This window comes from Oreochromis aureus, linkage group 1 (genome assembly GCF_013358895.1).
Source record: "Oreochromis aureus strain Israel breed Guangdong linkage group 1, ZZ_aureus, whole genome shotgun sequence".
Taxonomy (NCBI): domain Eukaryota; kingdom Metazoa; phylum Chordata; class Actinopteri; order Cichliformes; family Cichlidae; genus Oreochromis; species Oreochromis aureus.
In genome coordinates, this window is record NC_052942.1 from 25,560,394 (window position 1) to 25,579,998 (window position 19,605).

General features: G+C 39.6%; 1 protein-coding gene across 2 annotated transcripts in view; it reads right to left on the bottom strand.

Annotated features, from left to right (window-relative positions):
• Positions 1 to 401: 401 nt before the first annotated feature.
• The window catches only part of kiaa1549lb (KIAA1549-like b), a 54,372-nt gene continuing 35,168 nt past the window's right edge, over positions 402 to 19,605 (bottom strand). Inside the window, exons 8-23 of one of the 2 annotated variants that reach the window (XM_039611369.1) lie at positions 19,325 to 19,384; positions 17,988 to 18,139; positions 17,344 to 17,515; positions 16,611 to 16,774; positions 16,117 to 16,152; positions 14,377 to 14,567; positions 9,277 to 9,407; positions 8,249 to 8,373; positions 7,492 to 7,721; positions 6,561 to 6,693; positions 6,353 to 6,391; positions 3,469 to 3,837; positions 3,292 to 3,383; positions 2,826 to 2,974; positions 2,478 to 2,629; positions 402 to 1,210 (exon numbers count right to left, since the gene is read on the bottom strand). In XM_039611369.1, coding sequence (XP_039467303.1) covers positions 947 to 1,210; positions 2,478 to 2,629; positions 2,826 to 2,974; positions 3,292 to 3,383; positions 3,469 to 3,837; positions 6,353 to 6,391; positions 6,561 to 6,693; positions 7,492 to 7,721; positions 8,249 to 8,373; positions 9,277 to 9,407; positions 14,377 to 14,567; positions 16,117 to 16,152; positions 16,611 to 16,774; positions 17,344 to 17,515; positions 17,988 to 18,139; positions 19,325 to 19,384 — 2,459 coding nt within the window. In that variant the 3' untranslated portion in view covers positions 402 to 946. The remainder of the gene's footprint in view (positions 1,211 to 2,477; positions 2,630 to 2,825; positions 2,975 to 3,291; positions 3,384 to 3,468; positions 3,838 to 6,352; positions 6,392 to 6,560; positions 6,694 to 7,491; positions 7,722 to 8,248; positions 8,374 to 9,276; positions 9,408 to 14,376; positions 14,568 to 16,116; positions 16,153 to 16,610; positions 16,775 to 17,343; positions 17,516 to 17,987; positions 18,140 to 19,324; positions 19,385 to 19,605) is intronic. The other variant, XM_039611374.1, reaches the window with a different exon arrangement.

Below are 19,605 nucleotides of genomic sequence, written 5' to 3' on the forward strand. Positions count from 1 at the left end.
TCATTTGGGTTTTCAAAAACCAAAGTGTTTGTGTTTTCTACATAAAAAAAGCCAAACATATGGTTAAGTATTTGACAACAGTAATATACTATAATAACCACCTATTACTGTTCAAAGGAAAGGTCTCTTAATGCTAACCAAGTGAATTTACTTTTTGAACACCCAACAAATACTGCAATCATGAATGATTCTCTCACTTTGCACACACAGAGATATACATTTCATCAGTCACATCATCATGGATGCATCGTCATGTTAACTTGGGTTAAACTTAAAACACAAATACTCATTCACTGTATTTAAACCATTTCTTAATTTAAAGAAACTAGTTTAAACTAAAAAAAAAGAAAGAAAAATATTAGTCCACCAAAGATAACAAGCATTTGTTGTTATTGGTGTTATTATGTGATCTGCAAATAAACATTAAAAAGCGATGCACTGGTTTGATATTATATGGATTCGGAAATTAGCAGATATTGATCGAGCCCATCTTGTTCAAGCTAACGTTCTATAAAAGGAGATTAGATACACAATGTCCTTATACTGTACATGCTCATATACACTGTGGTTTATACTTACCCATCTGACAGGAAGAATTTGGTCCTCTCAGTACAGACAATAACGCTACGGGGTTGTCGCTTCTCAATTAACTCTGATTACCCAAAAAATTGTGATCATGGAAAAAAAAAAGATATTTTCCATATTTAGCGTATCCTATTGACATATCTACAGAGAGATGTGTGTACTTACTTTGGACATCATCAACAGAGGATGGCAATAATCTTTTGTTCATTTCCCTAAAGTCAGGAGCTAAAAAAACATCAATGGTGTATGAAAAGAAATCAATAAGTGGATCATCAGTGGATAAAGAACATCAGTCTGTTATAGAGTACAAACATCAAAAATCTGTCCATAGGAATGCCACCACATAGGAGCAGAATCAAACCTAGAACTCAAACATGTCATTCTGCTTCTTCGCTAGCTTTGCCACCTCCTGTCGGATAGCTTGCACAAGTGCAGAGGTGGAGAGGCTGCTCAGGGGCATACTGTCCATGTCCTTCAGCACCTGGGGTAGACTTTGCTGGGATGATGTGCTTGGGGCAGGTGGTGGCTGCTCCAGTGTCTGGTTATACTGCAGAGGCAGCCTGGTGGGGCTCCCCTGTGGGTAGCGAGGATGAGGAAAAGCCTCTACGTACCCAGGCAGGGGCACCTGAAAAACAAGATGAACAGGGCATCAGAAATACAGAAACCTCATTACTACTGCCCTCTAAAAATGACTTTGTTAGAAGACAGAGTATTCGTTAGTTTTCCATCTTGCTGAGTGAACAGTTTCTCTTGCACCACTAATTAAAAAGAATGGGTGATAACACAAAATATACACAAAATGGACCAACTTAACAAGGAAAGTAATGAGTGTGGAGCTCTACAACTATATTAAACTGAGATGCAACTTGATTCAAACATTGCTTCGAACAAAAATCTACTTTTGCATGAAGACACAAATTTTAAGTGTCAGCATTACACACCACAAAACTAAAAAAAAAAAAAAAAGCAAACAGTAAATTTTAAAAAAAAGGTGTTCATTTAAGAAATGTGCTCAACTACCCCAGTGTTTTGTTGTGTCCACTCAACGCCAGCCATAAATTCAGTTCAGCAAATGGTTTCTAAATGACACTGGTTCTGCAAAAAGACACTGCATGAATGCATTTGGTTGAAACAGGCAAAGAGACAAGAAAAAAAAAAGACAAAAAACATTTCATACAAACAGGGAGAGTGCAGGGAGGGAGGGACACATAGGCCACACGGGTTGCAATAACACATCTAACAAGACAAATGGAGCCTTTCCAATTGTAATGAAAAACATAGGAAAATTTAGGACTGTGCTTAACAACTACTAAGTTAAGTGAGTCCCAGTCATCTTCAAAGTTAGAGACTGGGCAAAAAATGTGTTTTGGATCAATGTCAGTTCCATAATGAGACAAAGGACAAAAAAATGTTTAATGGGGAGGGGTATCCCAGCTACGTGACAGACTCCTTTTTGGTATTTTTTTATTATTAATTCATGTCATTTCAGTACCACGCTTTATGGCTCTTTAGGCTTGAATTGAACTTATAGAGAAAAAAAAGTTGAAGCATTTTAATATTATCTAATATATTTTATCAGATTAATAGTGTGTTTCAGGAAACTGTATGAAAATAAGAGAAAACAAAAAAACAACCTTACATGTATCTTATGTTTGTAGCCATTCTCTAACCTGTTCAAAGTCTTAATTTATTCTTAATCCTTCAAGAAATTCCTTTGGAGGAGTTTATTTTAAAGATCTAATTATTAGTCCAAGGATCTCTTGGAGCTATGGGACAACAGCTTAAGCCGGACTGTCCTGTTTAATTCCAACATCTGGTAACGACATTCTACCGCTGTACATTCATTATTCTGCAGTAGGCTTGGGTGCTTCGGACAAAATGAGCTTCCTTACAGAATCTGCCCACTGTGGCGGCACATCCTCCGGTTCAGGTGGATAAGACATCCAAGAGGGACTGTGGTAGGAGGTGGGCGGTGTGGACACAAAGTATTCTGAGTAACCGGGCCTCGTGGCTGGGATGGCATAGACAGCCGTGATTGGGTTTCCTGTGAAAAATAGAGAAGAGAGAGTGGCGCTGACTAATTTCATTTGTGGGTTCATAAATTTCAGCTTTTCACCTCAAGCATTTTAATTTGTCCAAATATTTTTCCATTCTTGAAAAAGTAATGTTGGCATTAAAGCACAGTGGAACACACTGTGGGTTGCTTTTAAAGTGCAAAGTCATCTCCTTCTTATGCTTACCTGAGTAGTTGGACACAGGCTGCTCTGTAGTGATAGATGGAAGTGCTGCTCTAGTGGTTGGCCCATATGGGTTGTTGTCATGTTGACTTTGCATTTCAGTGACAGATGTCTCTAAGCTCCTTCCCTTAGGCCCCAAATCAGAAGTGGAACTAAGTTGGACAGAGATTGGCGAGGCAATAAACAAAGACATACTGAAATACTACACCACTAGATGGCAGACACATGCTGAGTGAAAAAGTGGGCACCTTATTAACATTCTTCCCATCTCTCAATGCACTGCTCCAATATTAAAATTTACACAAGCCCTAAAATCGCGCTGGCCACAGTACATCACCCAGTGACTATCTAGTCCCTGAATATGCATTTAAATATGAATAAATGTTGAATATCTTATGGGTTTTGGGCGCTACAGGCAGAAGCATGACGGTCTGTCTGCAGCTGTGCTCGTGTATATCTTCAGCATTACCGTCTTAGAGAAGTCCCAGGAGGGGGCCCAGTGCGAGGTGGTAAAGGGGGAGGAGAACCCATGGCCTCAGGAAGCTGGGTGAAGCGAAAGGCCTTAAACAGATTGTGAAAGCCATTTAGGGTTAACGTTTCTTTATTACAGGTATTAGAGAGCACAAGTGATTCTCAGCCAACTTACTGGTTTCGGCAGGCTACACTGATACATATCTGTACCATAAGATGGCACCCACTGGAGGCCTCCCTGTCCAGAGCTCATTGTACCCGGTGCACTGGTCACCACATCTGCATAAGGGAGGGGAGGCGGCGCAGGGTTGTAGTGGTTTGGTTGGTGGTGGTGGGAGTGCCTTCCGGATGTGGACTGCCCCCCTGAAGCCAGACTGAAAGCCTCCTCGAGCAGCAGGTGCATCTGCTGTCGCACTTCATCAATCGACGGTTGTGAGCTGAGAGTGGATGTCTCTGAGTGGCCTTTCAAGCCCCGTCCATACATGTATCCCCGCGGTCCCATTAGACGATCAACATTTGTCTCCTCAATCAACTCTGGCTCAGTCTGAAAATGTTACCGTAGAGAAACTATTGTGAACTGAGACTAAAGTCTGACAACTTGTACATTTGGTTGAAAAGCCTATATTTATCTGTTTCATTTTCTTAAATAACAAAAAAACAAAACACAGTTACAAGCAACATACAAACAAGACTGATGAGATATGCAATTTTGGCACAAGTTTAACCCTCTGAGGCCTAAGAAATTATCTGTGGTGACCCAAACCCTAATCTCAGGTTCACAGTTAAGATTTTAGCAATCAAGTCAAAAAGAAATGATCATTCCAACTGAGACACATCAAAGCCTATTTTTTTCCTCAAAAAAATATGTCTACTGTCTCCAAACTACAGGGTTATGATTAGGGCTTAGGCTAAGGTTAGGGTTGTCACCAGTGATGACTTTAGCCCTCAGAGAATAAAAGCATCAGTTTCACGGTAGCTTTATGCTGATGGTTTGTGGAAAGCATGCTTTGACTTTCAAATTTATGTGATACTTTTAAATGTAGCCTTTCCACACTGAATTGTCAGGATGCTAATAGATACAAGTCCTGTAATGCATTTTGTAACTCTGTCACTAGGTTGCAAACAAAGTGATAACTGAGCTAGAAGAGGCTGTTTAACATACACTTGAGTGTACTAGATTAATTTGCTGGAATAGTTTAATCCAGTGTTGTTATGAGTTTGGTTACAGTAAGCTTAGGAGAAGGGCCACTGATACTTTATACATAACCACTGTCCTCTCAACTCTATGTATTCCACTCTCGGACTTAATCTCCCTCCGTCTTTTCGTACTTCCTCTTTAGCCACATGAAATCAGTCCTCATATTTAGTGATAAATTAATATGAGTTGAGGCTGTCCTACTTCCTGTGCGAATACAGACTAGTCATGGGAGACCTAGTGTGGTGCACCTCATAAATCAGCCCCTCTTGCAACACAGAACAGCAGAGAAATATATCTGCAATGATGGAGCCTGCAGCTACACGAGGCCCTCTGAAATGTACAGGGCCAGGAGTTCTGAGAAAGAATCTTGTAATTTGTACTGGCCATTGTGCCATATTTCTAACAGAGCTGAAAGGTTGGTAACAAAGACTTCAACACACTGTTTTGCTTGCGACACCAGCTAGTCATCTCAAACACCTGATCTATTTAAATTGGAGGCAAAAAACTGCCAGACCAGATTTGTAACCTGCAACAGAAGAAAAAGCACATAATTGCATAAAACAGTAACATTCAACATAGGTGCCCATACTACAGCTATAAGAGCCAGTAGACCCTTTTATTTTTCTCCCATGAAAAGTCAGATGGCTGTCAGGTCAGTGGAAGTTCAGAGAAATATTTCCAGCACTAGCTCAGAATGAAAGCCCTCTTTAGGAATGGTCTGCCTGATTACTCTTAGAAGCTCCCATACCTGTGTTCAGTCTTCACGACAGAGAAAAGCCATACACAGAACCATAATGGACCAATAAAACAGTAGGGACATAAACCAGTCTTCCTGAGATGCATTATATATCAAAACGACAGGACCCAATAAATCTTAGCTCTTAATTATAAATGAACCACTTTTCTACCTTCAGCTGGCTGGGGCACACTTGAAACCACACCTGAGTTGAATATAACTCATTTCTAGCTCTGTTGCTGCAAGGAGAAAAAGGCTGAACGCCAGCAGGGATTGATTTTGATCTTTTAATTCAGTGCAAATAGGCAACTTTTTCTTTAATTACTATTAAAATGAATGAGAAACACGGGCACCGTTGAACAGTAATACATCAAAAAAGTAAAAGCCACTTGTGCAGTCTTCTACACACAGGTTGCAAATTACCTCATATAAATACATTTAATAAATACCAGCATTTGTTTCAGTGTTGCTAAAATGCTTTGTTAAATGAGTTTACACATAAATATCTTTTTCTGTCTTTAAACAGGCTTTTACAAATGCTATACTCACACATGATATGATCTCTTAATGCAATTCAGTGAAAAATGGCTGTGCAGAAACGCCTCTTAATGTGTTCAAACACATCCCTATGTCTAACTGAAGCCTTTCTCTTACAGGAAAGCTGTGTTCTCAGCTCTGGAAATACTCTGTTTGGTTCAGGTGAGGGTGCTGCCTGGGTAGAGCTTGCAGGAGGCAAGACACACGGCGTCCACTCACCGGATGTAAATTCTCCAGGTAATTACCTATTGTATTCTCCGACTGAGTCAGAAATGTGCTTCTCGCATACAGCTCTGCGGGATAATGTCGAGAAAAGTTCAGGGCTGCAGTGCCAAATGTGAAAAACAGCTTTAGTCTTGTCAAGCTGCTCTTCCCCCATTTTGCTGGTAGTCTGTACAAAATTCCCTCTTGTCTTAAGTGTCCCTCTACAGCTGCACAGCAGCTTAACAATGTCTACAGAAATACAAAGGGGACAATTTGCACTAAAATTAACTGGAAATTTGAAAGACATGCATTCTGTTTGCCCAACACAGACAGATGAACCCTCATTATAGTTTTAGCTGAACTGTGGAAATATCTTTTACTCACAATGAAGCCTGTGGATTTTAATTCCCCATCAGAGGATCGCTTCACAGGCAGCAAGGACAAGAGTAACAAAAAGAGTTAAAATTACCACATTTTTTATAAACTGGTGCATATTTTTTAAAATAGACTAGAAGCTGTGTAGAGTTATCTTTTAACTGCTAGTTGGATGATCTAGTTGGGCAGACAGGGTCGGTGTTGAAATATAACTCACATCGTAGCCACTGTTGCGGATGCCTCTCCTGGGTCTCTCTCTCATTACAAGCAGGTCCATCTCTGTTCCTCCGGGGCTCGGACTGCTTAAGCTTTGTCTGCTTCGATAGGCCGCCTGCCCTACCTGCGAGTGCCTGCCAATTAGAGTAAAGAGTGGATTCAGTGCAAATCAAATCTGGTTTTGTTATTAACTTAAAACATTTACCCTTTCAGTTTTAATTTCCCCGCAGTGGCAAGTAGTGAGGGGTGAGGGAAGACATAATAAACCTTACAGGTTTTATTGAGCCAGACATTATGAACAGGGCGAGGAAAAGTATAAAAGCTACCTGAAATGTTAACACAGACGGATGAGATGTGACATGTTAGAAAATGCCAAGAATATCAAAGAAAGGTTCTGGGACAGATTTCAAATAATTGTTTGAAAGATTTATTTTTTTCACAGTAAAATGGTCATCAAGTGAACACACAAACCCACTTTCTGGTTTGAACATTGCTGGTTAGCAGATGAGTGTGAGTTATTCTGATGTCTAAATGTAAAGTACAAGTACTACACATGTTTTTGTGCATCTGTATGTTTGAAACAGGACAGAACCAGCATAGTGGTCCATCCAAAACCCTGAATTATCTCCATTAGGGAAGCTCTGAGTTTGGATCAGTCTAATCAGAAAGGCCTAATGGGACTCCCACTACCTACTATGGCATAAATGGATAATAACAGTATTAGAGGAGGCACTTTCACTTATAGAGGTAAGCTAATTAGGCACAGCAGGGGTGAGCAGAGATTGCTAGCGGTCCATGATTAAAAGTCCAATCAACCAATATGAAGAACATGATACATGTGGTGGGTCAAACTTGTAAGCAAGAATGGATTTTTCTTTGTGTTGACAGTCAGTAAAATCTTGTTTCCAGCTGCTTCCCTACTCTCCCCTCACCTTCTGTGAGACTTGACATAAGTAGAACCTCGCTCATCATCAGGCTCCAGCGGTCTTCCATGCTCATCGGCAGTCCTCTCATGACCGTGTTGCTGTCTCTGTGCCACAGCCCGGCCACTGCTGCTGCCGTTGGCGGACGGGAAGTCATAATAGCCCTTCCTTTTAGCCTTCAGCCTCAGCTTGTTCCTGTAGTGTTCAATGTCCGACTTCTGCTTCAGTGCCAAGTTCACCTGCAGAGAGGGTAGGCCACAGGATGTAGCAGAACAGGGGACAATCAGAACAAATGCAGACATGAGGTTATTCTGTATGCGGTTACAGGTTTGTCTTAGAAGGCAGGTGTGAATAGAAGACTCTTAAGGGTTCGTCAGAAAATGAACCCTTATTAAAAATTCATTATGTTGCTTCAGTATTACAACTGACATGAAAAATAAATTAAAACACAAGAATAAATTATAGAACCATCCACTTCCAGGTTTCTTCTTCTTTAGACTCACTGTAAGTTTTCTAAAAATGTTCTACTGGAAATCCTTCTTGGAAATGACAGCTGGATGAGGTTCCTATAAATATCAGATATTGATTAAAAATGTGTTTATTTGTGGGTAGCACAGAAAGATGTGACCTTTTGCCAACTTTTTCCTGGTGATTTTAAACTTAAGATAGAAGTATGCAAGGGCAGAATTCTATGTCTTCCAGCTTCTATGACACATTTTTTTGTTCAAAAAGTATCCAACTGAGAGGATGTGTGCATATGCATCACCTCTCCATTGACAATAGCTGAGTCCTGGCTGCGGTCAGAGGATGCTGGATGTGAGTAGTTGGTCTGAGCTGCCACTGGCTTTATGGAGATAAGCTGCAGGGAGCCAGAGGAGGTGTCATATGGATCTGAAGAACAGAGAAGGAGTTCACTCACAAAGAGACTACAAATACCTCTAATCATTACATTGTCAGTCAAAGAGGAATAAACGGTCACACTCTCTCATTGTCTGTCTGATAACCACCCCTGCCTGCCCACCCAAGGGCTCCTGTCACCTCTTCACACTGGGGATTATGTCAAACATCAGTTGTCTGTGTCAGCAAATGAGTTTTTGGATGGAGACAATAGATCACAAAGATAGATTTGGCTTCCAAACTTGTGGCATTGCATCTCTGTGATAAATGAAGAAAAACTGACTTTGCACTTTAGTTCCTCGTTCAGCATCAGACAAACTAGATTCGGTCCTAGCTTTCCCTTAACTCAGCTGATGAATTATTCAAATCTAAGCATTAAGAAAATCATAATCGAGCAACCCTGATCTAATTTAAAGAGTATTAGATTAATTTCAATCACATCCACCACATGTAGAACATTTAGCTTCAGTGGACGAGAATAGAACAGCAAATAATTCAACATCTAAATGGCTTTCGCTTAAACTGCACAGAATGCTACAAGAGCACGAGAAGGCTGACTTCACATGGTCGTTTGGCTTTTTTTCTGTTTTGCATTAATACATGTGTTCAAGCATGTGTTTGTGTCAGTGTGTCACAACATCTGCTAGTCTGACACGGTGTATTATGCCAGCAGACTCTCTGTTTCATGTATATTGATCAGATCCATCTATGCTTATTGCTGAACAGCTACCTATTTTGGAATATAAAAACAGCTGCAGTAGAAATGCAGTAGACATCCCTCCTATGCAAGTGTTTTGCATAGGAGAGAATGGAAAAACATCTGTCATACACCTGACCTCGTCCGCAAAGGAGCTATAGAGCAAATTATTTGTATTTGCATCAGCGTGTGACTCTCACCGTCCCTCTTGCGAGTCTCCTCCTTTGTCAGTTTCTGCTGTGCTGTGATTTTCGACACCGTCAGGCCCCTGCCGGAATTGGGCTTCTCTGATTCGTTGCTGATGACGGAACCATCCTCACTTGGCAACTTGCTGCAAGTAACCATAGCAACAAGAAAGGCGGTGAGCTCTCAGGAAGCTGGGCTCAGAGCCAGGTTATGTCATCCCTCGCTTTAACAACCTCACCTTCCTCTCTCGCTCACTCAAGCCTTTGTCCTGTTACCACAATGTGCTATTACGTTATTTTTTTTTTGCATAGCAAAAAAAAAGATAAAAAAGATGTGTGCCCACGTTAAAATCATCACTAAATGCTGCCTGCTCATAGTATATCAGTGAAATCAAGACTATTCAATCATGTATGTTCACTTTGTTCACTGAGACTCATTCGTTTTGCAGTAAAATGAAAGCAAACAATAGAAAAATCATCTTACTGACAAAAAACTTTACCATTATTATATTTGAAACATGTAATAACAAGACAGCAATCGTCTAATTCTCTTGCTAAAAAATTAGCAATATGAAGGACATTTATCTTCCCGTTTTGTGTCTGTATTACATATGCAGTGTCGATGTATGTGCAAAGTACATGTCAGATTAGCGTGCATTTATGTCCAGAGTGAAGCAAGGCTGGACAAACAATTGCTTCATCCAAACTGTTGTTTTTACTCGCTTCAAACGCCGTACTCTACTTGGAATTAGAGGCGATCAAGCCTCGGCTCAAAAGACCACGAGGCTGACAGTGACATCAAAGCACCATGGTCTATCCCCTAATTGTCTGCCTAAAATTGATAACAGCAAAGAAAGACAGTGGAACAGTGGCTACCCTCCCCGTGCTCTAACTGAGGCAGTGCTGCAGAGCTAGCCCCACTCTATAGTCTGAGGCTGCATAGAAACGTATAAAATTTATAGAGGTGGACAGATTTTGGTTACACTGTCGGTGTGAGAGAGTTTTAGGTTTAAGGCTATTAGAGATACAGTATATATGGATGCACATCATCATATAATAACATTATCCTGTGAAATGATTTTAGATGTTGACAAAAAAAAAAAATATTTTTAGCCCACATTAGATTTAGTTAACAATATTTCCTTGCCTGTGATTTTGACTTTAAAAGCTAACGTTTTGGTTTTTACAGGCTATGTGTATTAGTTGATGCATGATAACAAATTGGTGAAATGCAACAGTGTGGCATTTTACCCCCTTTAATCTAAGTTTAAAGTATATCTAATATTCTACTCTCTTGTTATGCTGAATGGAAAGTCAATCAGAAAATAGCTCATCCGGCTCATAATCAATCACAATTGACAGGTTAATGTAATAGATGAAGTACAGAAAGAATTTTATGTTGTTTTTTGTCATTTGTTGGCTGTATTACACAAACTAATGACATCTAAAATCCACGGAGGCTCACAAACAGTTATATCTGCAAAAACTTAAGTAGCAATTCTTGTAAAAATGGAAAAAGCGCCAGTAAAATTACAAATATGACCATAACCTTGGGAATAGTTTCGGTGAAGCCCCATTAGCAGATCATTGTGCACAAGTTTCACTAAAATCTGACCAATACTTGAATTGTGTCATTGCAGAAGAGATGGTCGAGTTAACAGACCATCGATGGATGCGTCGATATCCCATAAGCTCATCAGTCATTCGTTTGGATGAGCTAAATAAACAGGATGGCAAAGTAAGTGAAACCACACTATTCCTAGTCTATCGGTTTACATTATTGATGTGTCTAAATTTATGAAAAAGCTAAAACTAAAGGTTATTGTTTGACATTACCAAACAGTAAACAAAAATGAACAACCTTGAGCTCTCTGGTTAAGCGACACTTGGGAAAATTTTGAAGCACATGGTTCCTGTATTTTAGCACCATAGTAATAATAATAGCAGGATTTTAATTAATACTGGTAGTTTTACTTCTGCCTAATCAAGATTAGAAATTGGAGAGTATAATAGTCTTATAAAAATGAGTCACTGACACTGATGTTATTGGAACTGTTTTTAAAACCAATTAGTGTGATGGCCTTGCGTCAATAGTTGCTGTTTGGCCTGCTTTCTGCTTCTTCCTTTTTATTTCAGATACAAATCCCTGACTCTGTTTACCGCACTCGCCGACTGAATTCACATGATCAGGACTCTGTATAAGCTTCTTTTCTCCGAACGTGGTTCTCTCTCCTCCCACCTTGAAGGCTGGTGCCTTTTAGCCACCCAGCAAGATTTACATTTGCTATGATTTGATTGATTTTCAGTTATTCTCCTGGGTGGCCACCTTCATTTGTTTGTTTGGTTTATATTTGTTGAGCTGCTATTAATAAATGCTGACTTAGCTGAAATTGCTTCAGCATGGCCCTCCCTTCTTTGTTGTACTCTGAACCGACCAGGCAAAACACTACCAAATTTGCAACAGAAATGAATGAATGAAAAAATGCTACAAGAATTCCAAACTAACCTCTACAGCAAACGTTCTCCGCTCTGAAAACTTGGAGCCAGGCTTTGTTTTATAACAGATGAAGCGAGGACAGACCGCAGGGTGGAAAAAGGTAAATCATAGGCTTGGTACGTCTTAGGATAAGTGCATATAGCTGGTTAAAAACCAGGAAAATCTACTTAATGATGACATATGAAGACTTTAATAGCTTTTTGTTATTCATTAGTATCTTGATGAATAACAAATTAAAAACTTTTGCTGCCTCAGGAGTCTTTAAAATCATTAAGGCAGGACCACTAGCCCATAGATTCCCTTTTCTATTACATAAATTTTGTTCAATATCATTATCTTGCATGGCCTTGAAATATTATGCCCTTTTGCATTCCCTGATTAAATAATTTAGCATGATTTAACATGGCAATTAATTACCGAGACAGGGCGACTGACTGTCAGATGGGGAAAAAGGTCAATTTCACCTGCCCATGCAGAGAACTCTGCTTATAGCTGCCTATCACTCAGCATTGGGGTAAAATAAGGACAGAGCATAGGACAGGAAAATTTATGTTTTATCATCCTGCCTTTCTTTATATAACTCAGGCACTTTGCGCATTAGTAGTGATCTTGTGTGATAACACATATATTGTAAAAAAAAAAAAAAAAAAAAAAAAATCAATTAAATTATTTATCTAGGAAACACATAAAACTCAAAATCCAACCCTTCACAAATTTTCATCTGGCCCACCTTTTAGTTTATGTACAAGCTAACAACCTTACCCTATGTCACAAAGATGCAAATCCAATGCTGAAGCTAGACAGTTGTGTAGTACGACAGATGTCTTCGCTGAGCATAAAGAGAGGACCATGTGCATCCATTTCCCAAGAAACGATCTCATATACTTCTATTGTCATTTTGAAACCACATGCCAGCAAAGTTACAGAGCCATGTAGGGGGTATAGAGGCTTCAAAAAGTCACTGCCTAAAAAGAGGCAGGCAGCTACAAAAATGTGATTTTACAAGCCAAATCCCAAAGTGATGGAGCTGTAAAGGCAAGCTTCATAATAGAAGAGACAAGCCATTTAGTGGAGGATATTCACACGCAGCTACTGAGCTGTCATGTCGAGGTCTGTGAAATAGACAATACACTTGTAGAAATATGTGCACAAAAAAAAGGTTAAATTATTTTGCTTTTATCAGGATGTCTCTTCCTTTATTAAGTGACTCACACCAGAATGTAGTTTGTTTGACTAAACAGTATGATGGTTAGGCAACATGTGGAAGTTTTAGGGGGCTTTCTGTGGAATAATTTATGTATAAGAAAGCTCTACGGGACATCAACAACAATATAATTCAGGATATTGTTATTATTTTTGATTAAATGAAACCATTTTAGTGCTCTCATTTCCCAGTCTGGCCCTAGTGAAATTGAGTTTGATACCCCTGCTTTAGAAAACATCAGCATCCTGACTGAAGTACACAACTCAGACAGCTGGGAGGTTGAGCAAAGCCTGAAAATGTAAGTTGTAGCTTTGTTTTAATCTTATGTGATATGACCTTTCCTCAGCACCATCATCATATCGGATCATGATTTATGTCCTCAGAGTTCTTGGCTTAACTCACTAACAGTTCAGATAGCTAAAGCTACATGGATTGTAAAAACTTTATTTATTTTATTTTTTATTTTTTGTGAAAAATATCGGGCCTAGCACAGAACCCTGTGGATCTCCATGATCATATGTGTGTGCGGAAGACTCATTAGTTATATGAACAAATAAGGATTTATTGGACACAATGCATTTCCTTTAATGTCTAGTGTCATAGTAGTTATTCTCAGAGCTAATGCCAAGAAAAACAAACTGAATAAAGATCAGCAGTTTCTAAAGCTGCTCTACTTGATCATACATCTGCCAGCTCTGTATGAAGGCTAGGTTTTTTTCTTCTTTTCTTTTTGGTCAGAACTTTATTTGTAAAGAAGCTCATTAAGTCATTACTACTGATAGTTAATGGGATACAAGGTTCAAGAGGGCTGTGATAAACAGAGCTGTGCTATTCCCTCGGGTCTATTTTTATGTTCTGTTTCTGTTTGCCTTCTCTAAGCCAATCAGCTCCCACTCCTTGTTCTTTAAATCCTGCCTTGAAAATCATCATGCATCCCTTCTCTTCCTCTCCATCTCCACCTCATTTGTAATGTCCAAGACGTCTCATTCAAAATCTCCATCAGCCATCTGCTTACTCTGCTCCACCACCAGCTTCTAGGCTCCAGGGGGTCCTGTCACTATCTCCTACTGTCATCTGGGACTCTGCTTTATGATGTCACTTCTAATCAGTCTACCTGCCAAAATACTTCAGTTTGCATGGTCCATTTCTGCTTATTGTGCTTGCACTACACTCTGAAAAAATTATGACACAATTTTTAATTAACATGTCACAGGCAAGTTTTCAAGTATTTTGGGGGGGGTTTGCACACTCATACATACCAAAAAACTGTAGACAAACAAACACCTAAATTAACTGTTTTCTTATAAAATAATGAACACATAATCATTGCTATAATATGAGTAACATTATGCATTTTTTCTACCCCAGATCAATACAGGTCACGTAGGCAAAAAACATTTAGAGTGAGCGATACCTTTTGTGTTTGTCAGTGGTGAGACTTTTCTTGTTGGCAGTTCCATCTTGTTGCAGAGCCTTTTCTAGTGAAAGTGGTGTGTCCCGTATTTGTAGAGACATCACTAAGGTATCCTGACTGACAGGCAGTGTTTCCTCATCTCCTCCTTGTTGGCCAAGGTGCTGTTTGGCATAGTCAAAACCTTGGACTGGCTGATAGACAAGTTGGGTGAAAATGCAGAGTGACAAAAAGTATAGCTGAAGTGAGAGTGATTTCTTTTTCACATATCTCTTGTCAAAAAAAAGTAACCATTTCAAGCAACACAGAACTAAACTGCCCAGAACGAGTGTTACAAATATCTCAGTATAGCTAAAATACACAGTGCATATTTTGATGTCCAAAGGATTTAGGGAAAAGAAGTGGGGATTACTGCACCGCTGCGCCTTTAAAAAAGATAAGCACAGATTTAACTGAGGCCCTTTTTCATGTTCTTCCAAATTCTTGTCAAATAAATGACTTGCAGTGGGCGGTGACAAAAATGGGATTTGCAGACTTTCACAGAAATACAGCAATAAAGTTATATATTAAAAAATATTTGAGGACAAGCGAGAAAAGGTACAGGCTTCTACCTAACACCTGAAGCCAGTATGCTAAAAAAAAAAAAAACAGTAGTAGCCAAAATACTTCAGACCCACTCACTAATACATACACATACGTTAAAATATTTAGGACCGCTCCCATCACAGTGTCATAAATTGTCAGACACACATCACTGCCTCAAAGTAACCCAGACATGGTGCAAAATCACAAAGTGTGACACTCCTGTGAACATTCATCCTCTCTCTGCTGACAGAGCACACACACAGAGAAACAATTTTCACTGAATCCTGTCTTCTCACTAACTGAAACCACTACTGTTGCTGGTTTCAAAAGAGAAAACTCTAACAAGGGTGTGTGATGAAACGAGTTGGCTGGCTGACGCTGAGTAATGTAGAAGAGCTAGCACAAGAGACTTATTTAAATTTAACCTATCTGAAGCTATCTTTGAGCAACTGAGCGTTTTTACATTACTTATTAGAAGGAACTGGATATTCTTTCACTAAAGATATTTCATAACATTGAGTATTTCATATTTTATAGAATTTAGCTGGTATGTTGGGGTTTTTTTTACATCATAAGACTTTGCAGGATCTTTTGCAGTCTAATACTGAAGATTTTATTGCTTTCTCACTAATGAAAATTCATAAATAAGACAGTGGGATACGCTGAGCGTTATACTTTGCATCTTCATGTATCTACAGTGATGTATGTCAGTAAACCACTGAGTCCAAAAACGACACGCATGCAGCTGGAGATATTAGGTAATTGCCGAAACTCTGAATGAAGCAATAACTAAACCAGTTTTCCATTTTCGCTACACAAACTAAGCAATTATGAGCATACACACAAATAAAAGCGCTCATTCTGCTGGTAAACCATTCCTTGCAAGCCTTAGTCTTTCAGATTTGTCATGTGGTGACTGCTATACTGTAACAAGTACAGGCAATGCCATTCTTTTATCTAGGGAAATCTCATTGTTGCAGGTTTGATAGTCAGAATTCCTGTTGTACCCTTAGTTTTCATCAGCACAGCAGGATTTATTACAATATATAATAGCTGCTGTCTGCCCAAAATCCCATTCAAATCCCACTGCTGGCACAGCTGAGCCTTGAAAATGAAAACACAGATCAGTAATGAGAAGGAATACAGAGAAACAGATACCTGGTGATAATAGCCCACATCTCTCCGGTACGCCATCTAAAAGCCAGAGAAAATGTTTTAAACAGTGTATGTGTGATTTGGGTTTGTGTTCAGAATTGACTAGGATTCTGCTAATGCATTAAAAGAGGGCACTGAAATGGGATAATGCAGATACTGTGGAATAAAATACAGAAAACACAAAATCCGAAAGAATAACAAACAAAAAGTCGCTAACATATCCCAGCATCACCGACCCTGATCACACAATGACAGATGGCAGACATCGCACAATCTGTAGTCTGTAGCTGCTAAATAAAGTGACAGACAGTACGTCTCTTAATGTTGCATCTATCAGAAAAAAAAATCCCTGAACTCAAGGTCTTCACGTCTTTGTCTAGCCAAGAATCCAAACCTTCAAATTAAGACAAGCAGCAAATGGTCACGAAGCTTGAAAATATCTTTAAACAATGAATTGATTACCAAAATATAGCTCAGTACATGAATAAGATAAATACCTTAGCTCGAGGGTTAAGGTTACCGATGGCATCAGCTTTGAAGTCATTCTTATTCTTCCTGCACAGCACAGCTGTGATGATGATAATAATGAGTGTTACTACGGAGATCGGGGCCAAAACAGCAGCGATTATCCAAAGGTTATTAGGAGGGTTCTTGACGACAGCTGAAAAAAATTTAAATAAGTTGTTGATTTTTTTATTTTTTGTTGTTTCTTTGTTTTTTTTTTACCTGTCATTACTTTATGACATCCAGTAGGCTCTAAATGATAACCATTTGTCCTTTGATTTGTTCATTAAAATATAATGGAGTCCTCAGCATGTTGTATTGACAAAACATGAAGAACCATTCATTACACTGCAGCACTGCATACGGCTCAAGCTGACATACACTGCGCCTCATTCAGCTATTGCAGGCGACAATCCAGTGCATAGGAGAATGCTGCATCCCCCCTCCCACCCCTGCCACCCACAAACTCTGTCTCACCCTTTTTCCCCCCTTGTCTCTTCTCTTAGCAGCAAGCTGCACTGTAGCCCAAACAAACAATGTCCCGCTGGGAGCATTTCAGAGAGATTAGACAGCAAAGAGCTTTCTCAACCTTTTCTTCTATGTCTCTCACCACAACACCAGCTTTTCTTTTCCAAACTCGGCATGAATCATGTGTTTTGATTCGCCTGTCTCTGTGTTTGCGTCACTTTTCCTAGCTGTCAAATGCTAGAAGGATGCTTTGCTTACGTTCTGCTTGCACCTGGACAAAGTAGCCCAGGGTGAGCGCCATAGTCTGAGAATCCACTGTGTTCAGGACCTTGGCAGCTGATGTGCCCAATAAAGGAATGCCATTGTGTTGGACATAGTAGGTCATCTCGGCCGGATTCTTCAACCCTGAGATCCGGCGGATGCTCACCATCTGATTGGGTATGAAAAGGGATGTGTGTGTGTGTGAACTGCTGTACAATCATCATAAACCTATTCAACGGCTATTACAATGTCTTATGTACCAACTTATATTTCACAAAATACAACAAAAATAAAATCTTGCATTTAGGAGAGTTTCTTATGATGAAAAACTGCATGAAAAAAGAAAGGACTTGTTGGGTAAAATATTCAACCTCTGACTTGTTTTGATGAGCAATTACCACATGATGAGCTGAAAAGCTACCTAATTATCAGGGGTTGACCACAAATAATCGTGCAAGCGTGTGCAGAAGTGCGTATCAAAGTGTACATCTTATGAAATATTCATACTGTTGGGAGAAAAAAGCCCACGAAACAAATTTGACTAATCTGACTTCTGACATGCCAAGGCAGTCAGGCAAAACATCAGAATAAGAATCTTAGATGACTGGCATTCCCTACAGGCTGCAGTGCCAGTTTCTTACCTGGACAGTGTAGCTGCCTACAGTCGTTGCTCGTCTAAAACGAGTGCCCTGCTGGCCCGCCAACACAAACAACTCTGCCAGACGCTGTTCCATTAGACTGGCGAAGCTCTGGTACTGTCCCTCCAGGCTGGCATTATCCACATCCTGGATCACTGCAAATGTAGTTGAAATAAAGAGGATGGCCAGATTGTTGTGAAGAGAAAAAAAATATATGGTTGGCAAGGGCAGAAAGGAGTACAAAAGAAAAGACAGAGGCACAGTTAGAAATGTGTGTGTCTGTGTGTGTGCGGGTTGTAATATAGTGTAGCTTGCTTCGGAATTCAATTCAGCTTTCATTATTGGCATGACCAGTTAAAGTGTTGCCAAAGCACTGTTAATTCTGATATGAACTTATGAGACATTCAGAACCTTGTTATAAATAGGAAAAAGCAGAAAAGCTATATTTCTGGTTGGATCTCATCTTCAGTGTGGGGCTGACTTTCAAGTGACTCAAAGTGTCACTGGAGTAGGTGTAGAGCAACAGATTGTGATCTGAAAGACTCGTTCAGTTTGACAACTTACAGATATACAACAACAAATGAGCCACAACATTAAAACCCCTGACAGCTGTCGCAAATACTACTGATCGTCTCATTATAATGAAATGTTCTGCTCGGACAACCTGGGTTCTGCCCCCTCCCTCCAAGCAGAACATTACACCCTTGCACACTGATATAACTGATCAGGAAAGGTTTTAGAAAATCACCAATATGTGCATTGACGGAGCCTCCAAACTCTCCTGAATCCCAACCAGATAGAACGTACTGGAATTACCCCAATTAAAGGATGCCCCACCCACAGCAACCCACAGAGCACAAAGGATCTGTTGCTAAACACCATACCTGGCATGCCCACATCCCAACAGATACAGTAACAGCTGTTTTAGCACTATAGTGAAAATCTGCACAACATTAAGCAGGTTGTTTTAATTCTGAGCCTGATCAGTGTATTGCTCCTCAGCCAATTTAGTTATTTAAAAACACCCACAGAGAAAACATTTACTAGGACTCATTTTGTACTTTATTTCTCCTCTGGAATGAGACAGTTCATCAGTTCATTTCTTAAAGTTCCCATGAATATTTTCAAAACTGTAGAAGTAGAATGTTCCAGGAAGTCGTTGGAGGACTGGGAATTGGTTGGATTTGATGACTGGTCATAACTAAATGGCAGTTCATAAGTAAATAATCCACTCACAAAGCAAGAGCAAAGCATTATCAAAATCGAATTTTCAATATTATAGACAACGAGTTTCCCAATGAGCTCTGATTTTAACAGTCAGGAAGCAATGATATCCCTACCTGTAACAACCCAGAAGTCTCTGGTTGCTATTGAAGTGTTCAGATTGTGATATTCCATTGCTGTAACGACAACAAAAAAGTTGAAAGCAAAGTTAATACCAATATATGATTTCCACACAGTAGTGTAGCTTACATTTGCCTTTGCACGCTGAGATTTTACGATGAATGCTCTGTTGCACAATTGTATATGACCTGAATATAATCAACATACAAAAAAAGCCCATCATATTTATTGATGCAAGTGTGAATGTATCATTTTGGTGGTGTTAATTTGGCCCGAA